At 66.6% G+C, this 6,066-nt stretch overlaps 1 protein-coding gene across 1 annotated transcript; it reads right to left on the reverse strand.

Annotated features, from left to right (window-relative positions):
- Positions 1 to 1,314: 1,314 nt before the first annotated feature.
- Positions 1,315 to 5,836, reverse strand: LOC135330658 (maestro heat-like repeat-containing protein family member 7). Its single transcript, XM_064524884.1, has 12 exons — positions 5,441 to 5,836; positions 5,171 to 5,325; positions 4,869 to 5,016; positions 4,599 to 4,777; positions 4,381 to 4,518; positions 4,153 to 4,267; positions 3,501 to 3,641; positions 3,238 to 3,414; positions 2,959 to 3,150; positions 2,766 to 2,867; positions 2,282 to 2,384; positions 1,315 to 1,496 (listed from the first exon to the last, which is right to left on the reverse strand). The coding sequence occupies exons 1-12, from the start codon at positions 5,834 to 5,836 to the stop codon at positions 1,315 to 1,317; spliced, it is 2,028 nt and encodes a 675-aa protein (XP_064380954.1).
- Between the last annotated feature and the right edge of the window lie 230 nt (positions 5,837 to 6,066).

The raw sequence follows: 6,066 nt of genomic DNA on the forward strand, positions 1-6,066 counted from the left end.
GGCAGGGTTCGGGGGTGGTTTTGGGGGGGCTTGGGGCTTTGGGATAGGGTTCTGGGTTTGGTGAGGGTGTTGGGGCAGAGGTTGGGGGCATTTGGAGGCTAAGTGGGGTGTTGGGGCAGGGTCTGGGGGTCGTTAAGGGCTTTGGAGCAGGATTTGTAGCTGGTTTAGGGGCCTTGGGGCTGGTTTGGGTGGGAGGGGGGCATCTGCAGGGCCCTCAGCAGGGGAGGGTCTTTTTGGGGTGGACAGAGGGGGAGGGCCATCCCCCAGATGTGCTGCAAGCATATAGGCGGCAGTGCTGCACGTGGCTGTGGGCATGGCAGGAGCAGCTATGGGGCACCCGAGAGGAGGAGGCACCAAGGAACTCATGGGGGACCCCAGAGGAAGCATCGTGGACCTTGCCAAGGCCCTCATGCTGCAGAAGAGCTGTGGAGGACCCCCACATCCCAAGGGAGGAGGAGGGGGCACCAGTCTGCTGCAATGCTACTGGAGATATCCAGAGCCCTGCGTGGTGCGTGGGTGTCTGGGGAGATGCCGGAGGTGACATGGGACCCAGCACCACGTGCAGGACTAGGGAGCCCTGTGGCTCAGGGGCAGCTGCACAGGGGGAGCAGGGCTTGCGGAGGCTCCGTGGGCCTTTGGGCAGGCTGTCCTCGGGGTACTGAGGAGCACCGAGAGGTGCACAGAGGAGGCTGAGATGCACCGAGAGGTGCACGGAGGAGCCCGAGATGCACTGAAATGTGCACGGAGGGGCCTGGGATGCACTCAAAGATACAGGAGGGCACCGGGGTGCACCGAAAGGCCCATGGGGGGGCCTGGGGCATGCAGAAAGGCACACAGAGAGCCCTGGGTGCACTGAGAGGCACATGCGCGTGTCCTGATGGGACTGCAGGGCACTTCACATGCCTTCAGATGCCCCAGAGGTGGCTGTGAGGGCACTGGCTTGCTTGCTTTGCCCTTCAGGTTTGCCGCAGGGCCCCAGAAAGCACCCACCCTCCCATGCCCTCTGTCACCTCCTGCTCTCCAGCTGCATCTGCCTCCTCTCCACGGCCAAACGCGGGCGTCCGCGCTCCTCCTCCCGCGCTTGCCCTGCAGCCCCCACCGGCCCCATCTGCCCCAGCCTTCCCGGTGAGCACAAGAAAAAGCCTTTTTTACTATGGGCGTGGGCAAGCACAGCAACAGGTCTGCCCAGGCAGGTTGTAGCATCTCCATCCTTGTGCAAGCCCAAGGGCACAGGGCCCGGAGCCCCCTGCTTTGCTGAATGTGCTCTGCGCGGGGGGCAGACTGGCGATTGGAGGATGCCGAATTCGGGGATGCTCAGGCCGCACCGGTGCCTGGGCCTGGGCGCCACAGCTGCCGGGCTCTCCGCAGGCAGGCGCGCAGGGCTTGGAAGGAGAAGCCTGATGGGGATGCTTTCCTGGGTGCTCGGAGGATGAAGATGGTCTGCATGCCCAGGCAGCGGACCGTGGGGCTGCTGTCTTTTTCCAAGCGCTGAAGGACTGAGATGGGAGGAAAGAGAGCGGCGATCAAGCCCTGTATCAGCAGAGATCCCAGGCTGCTGCTCAAGGGAGAGGGCCGGGGGGCGCAGGGCACAAGGGGACCTGTCCCTGCTCAGCAATACTCCAAATGCCCCAAAAATTCCCTCCAGGAAGGCATGTAAGAGGCCTCCAGCCTGGCGCAGGGCACGGGCGCTCTCTGCCTGGCCCAAAACACCAGCCCTCAAATGCCCCGGAAATTCCCTCCGTCCCCAGGCCCGGCCTCCTCCCGCCAGCCCCGGCCAACCACGGGCATCCTACGCACGGCTGCACATCTCCTCCAGCTTCTCCCCGCGCCAGTCCAGGAGCCGCCCAGCGAGCCCTAGGCACACACAGCCCGTCACAAGGCGAGACCCGGGCCAGGGGAGAGGGATTTGGGGCTGCGGAGAGGGACCCGGGCACTGGGGAGAGGGACCTGGGCTTTGGGACAGGGACCTGGCACAGGGGAGAGGGACCGTGGGGCTGGGGAGAGGGAGTCGGGGGCTGGGGAGAAGGACCTAGGTGTTACAGAGGAGGACCTAGGGACTTGGAGGAGGGTCCCAGGTGTTGGGGAGAGGGACCCAGGCGTTGAGGAGTGGGGCCCAGAGGCTGGGGGGGGGACCAGGGGCTGGAGAGGGGGACCCAGGGGCTGGGGAGGGGGTCACGGTCATTGAGGAGAAGGACAAGGGCACTTGGGAGAGTGACGTGGGGGTTGCGGAGAAGAACCTGGGGGCTGGGGAGAGGGTCGCGGGCGTCCGGGAGGGTCTCACCGATGAAGCGCACGGCCTGCTCGCGCAGGGGGGCCCGAGGATGCTCCAGGTAACAGCAGCTGCGCCTCACATACTCGCTGGCTACCGGCCCGGCCTCCCGCAGCTGCAGGGACCCCCGGTACAGGTGTTGGCAGCACTGGGCCCGTCCCCCTCCCAGGGACACCCGTCCCCCTCTCTAGCACAGGCGTTGGCAACCTCCATGGGACAGGCACGGGCACAACCGGCACCCGTGCTGTCACTGCTGGAAAAGGTGCCGGCACAGAACGGACAGGGGCTGGCACCACTGGGACAGGGGCTGGTCCACCAGGAGAGGCGCAGGCACCTCTGGGACAGGAGCTGGCACCTATGGGATAGGGGCTGGCCCTTCCAGGAAAGATGCTGGCACTGCTGGGACAGGGGCTGGCTCTGCCAGGAGAGGTGCTGGCACTACCAGGACAGGGGCCAGCACCACCAGGACAGGTCTGACACGGCCAGGCCTCCTTACCAGGCACTCGCCAATGTGCCACGTCTGCGCCGTCTCGGCCAGCTTCCGGAGCTGCTTCCAGCTGAGGAGCTTTGCAGCGTCCACGAGGGCTGCCTGGGCGGCCTGGGAAGGAGCAGGGAGATGGGCGATGGCACTGCGGCCAGGCCAGGACACCCCCCCCGCCGCCTCCCCCACAGCTGCCTGGGCTGCCTACCGGAGCGGCCGCATGGCCCGCCACCGTGCCCTGTACCTGTGCCGCACCAGGGTGTGGGTCCCCAAAATGGAGGAAGAGGGGCAGCAGCCCCTGGCGCGCCAGCTGCTTCATATGCTGCCTCTCACCGCCTACCGCCCGGCCCAGCAGCTCCCCAAAGAGTCGCATGGCCATTTCCCGCACCACGCCGACCTCCTGCCGGGGCAAGCATGGCAACCTCAGCGATGGCGGTGGGGGGCAACCAGAAAGGGCCCCCTACCAGTTCCCTGCCACCATCCTCACGCTGGGGAAGAGGGACAGGAGGTCGCGGGCCAGCTGCACAGCCATATGGCTGGCCTGCCGCGGGTTGGCGTGGCGCAGCACGTTGCGCAGCACCGCCAGCGCCTTGGCATCCATCTCCCCATCGGCGTCCTGCAGCCGCTGCACCACGTCTGGGATGAACTCCTGCATCTTCCTTGCCTGCAGGGGGACGTGCAGGGTTTTCCTTATACTGCTGGTGGTGGAAATGCCCCAGACGCAGGCGCCGGCAGCGCGTGCTCACTCACCGTGGCAGGTTTCTCAGAGAGCGCGAGGAAGCCGCGGAGCGCCAGCCAGCGCATGACCTGGCGCTCGTTGTCCAGCCGCGCCTGGCAGAGGCTCAGCGCTGCCTCGTCGGCTGCCGCACACAGGTCGGGGCACTGCAGCAGCTGCAACGGCACAGGGCCGGGCTGGCACGGGGACTGGTGGCCACCCCCAGGACCGAGACCCCGGCACGTGGCATGGCATTCCCGCTGCCACCTCCCACTCGGCCCCGGCTCCAGCCCCAGCCCCATCGGCAGCCCCTTGGCTCCGGCCCCAGCCCCTACCCCTTGTCCTCCTCCTCCTCCCCCGGCCCTGGCCCCGGCCCCGCATCCCCAGCCCAGGCTGCAGCCCCTCATCTCCGGCCCCATCTGAATCCCCTCATCCTTGTCCCCTCATCCACGACCCCTCCACCCCATCCCTGTCCACTCATCGCCACCCTCGTGTCCCCATCCCCTCAGCCGGGCCCCATCTGCAGCCCTCTGGCCTCTCTTCAAGGGACATGGAGTGCGCAGGGCCAGCACGGAGGCTGCTTGAAACACAGGTGGCAGCTGGGGACTAACGGAGGCACCGGCAGAGCCCTAGCTCTGCCGCCAACAGCCGCCCCCTTCCCACTCATGCCAGCACCCCGCAGCCTACCTCGATGAAGAAGGCCATAGAGGGGATCTCCTGGCACTTGTCCTTGCCCCTCAGGGCCAGGCTCAGGTTCAGGAAGATCTCGGCACGCTCCTCCGGGGGGTTCCCCCGCATCTGCCTGGCCATGGGCGGGAGGGGCACCGTGGCAGCCAAGGCGGATGGGCAAACCGCACAGGGACCCCGTGGGGCTCCCAGGGTGGGATGGGGAGCCAAGGACCGGAGGGGGCTTACCTGGCCAGCAAGGCAACCCCCGTGAGGTGGGTCTCGGGCCGGCTGATCATCTCCCAGCCACCCTGCTGCTGCATGGCAGTGACCTGCTCCCCGTAGCCAGTGCAGCACAGCAGCGCCTGCATGGCTTGTACCGCTGTCCTGCCCGGGGAGAAGAGCACTGGTTTGTCACTCCATGCTCCGGCATGGGCAGCAGGGGACGGACCGGGGAGACACGGTACCTGACAGGCCTGGGAGACATGAGTTTGCCCTCACGGCTGAAGGCGGGGATGTCCTCTGGCGCGTGGACGAGGGTAAAGGACACCTGGAAGAGCAGGGCCAGGTAGAGGCGGGGGAAGAGCGCCTTCACCTCCTGCTTGCAAGTGTGCTGCAGAAGGATGATGTTCAGCGCCCGGGTCGCCTGCAAAGATGCCAAGGACAGCCCTCGCTAGTGCCACAGCTGCCTGCACAGGGAGGCCTCCCTCGCCCAGCCAGCCTGTGGGGCAACTCACGGTCAGGGGGAGCATGCAGGTGAGGTCCTTGATGGTGGTGCCCGGCTTGCAGAGGGGCCGCTCTTGCAGCACAGAGAGCAGCTCCTGCAGCACCTTCTCAGCTGTCAACGACTGGGAGACCGTCACCTCCCACATGGCCACGGCAACGCTGTGAACCCGAGCCAGAAAGGGTCGGGCCAGCGTCCTGGCATCCCGCTGACCCTTGCCAGGGCTGGCCGACCCGGTGGCTCTGTGGCGCCTGGAGGGAGCACAGCTCCAGCCCTGGGGCTGCTGCACTCAGGCTGGCAATGCAGGAGGTGTACCTGTCACAGGTCGGGGAGCAGTTCAGGAGGCCGGTGACCACCTCGCTGGGGTAGTGGCATGTCAGGAGGAGAAGGAAGCTCTTGAGGATGCCCTGGGCTGTGGCCTCCCTGATGCCTGGCAATTTCTCATAGATATATGCCACAATCTGCTGCAGCTGGAAGGGACACAGGTTGGCACCAGTGTGCTGCCCCAGGGAACCCCCTGCCAGGCTCAAACTGTGCTGGAGAGCCCTGGCTTTGGGGACCATCACCAGTGGGATGGAGGCTTACATGCTCTGGCTTGGCAGCGCAGTATCCCATCATATCCTCCAGCATGTGCGTTGCTGCTGAGGTGTCGCAGGCGCTCATGTCCTTCATGCCCTCAATGGCCACGGGGATCACATCTGTTTGCACAGCCTCCTCGCAGGCCTCCATGGAGCAGCTGGCGGGTCCATCCTCCTCCTTGAGCCAGGGCCCCATGGAGAAACCGGGAGGTTCGTCCCACTCCTCCACCCAGGCCCCTATGGGGTGGCCAGGGGCTTCGTCCTCCTCCTTGACCCAGGTCCTCATGGAGAAGCCGGGACATCTGTCCTCCTCCTCGACCCAGGCCTCCGTGGGGCGACTGGGAGGACGGTCCTCTTCTTCGCCCCACGTGGCCGCGGGGTGGCTGGGGCATCTCTCCGCCATGCCGGGGGCCGGGGCCCAGGTGGGATACAAAGGAACGATGGGGAATGGGGGGGTCCTTCACGGGGCCGTGGGGCCACGTCGTGGGGTGGCTGAGGGAGCTCCCTGGGGAGATCCCAGCCGCTCTGCTCCCCACGCACTGAGGGGCCGTGGGGCGCCAGGCGACACCGGGGGGGGCACCATGGGGGTCACAATTGGTGGGGGGAGACGTGTCACAAAAGGCCCCGACATCA

This window comes from Dromaius novaehollandiae, chromosome 23, assembly GCF_036370855.1.
Source record: "Dromaius novaehollandiae isolate bDroNov1 chromosome 23, bDroNov1.hap1, whole genome shotgun sequence".
NCBI classification, from domain to species: domain Eukaryota; kingdom Metazoa; phylum Chordata; class Aves; order Casuariiformes; family Dromaiidae; genus Dromaius; species Dromaius novaehollandiae.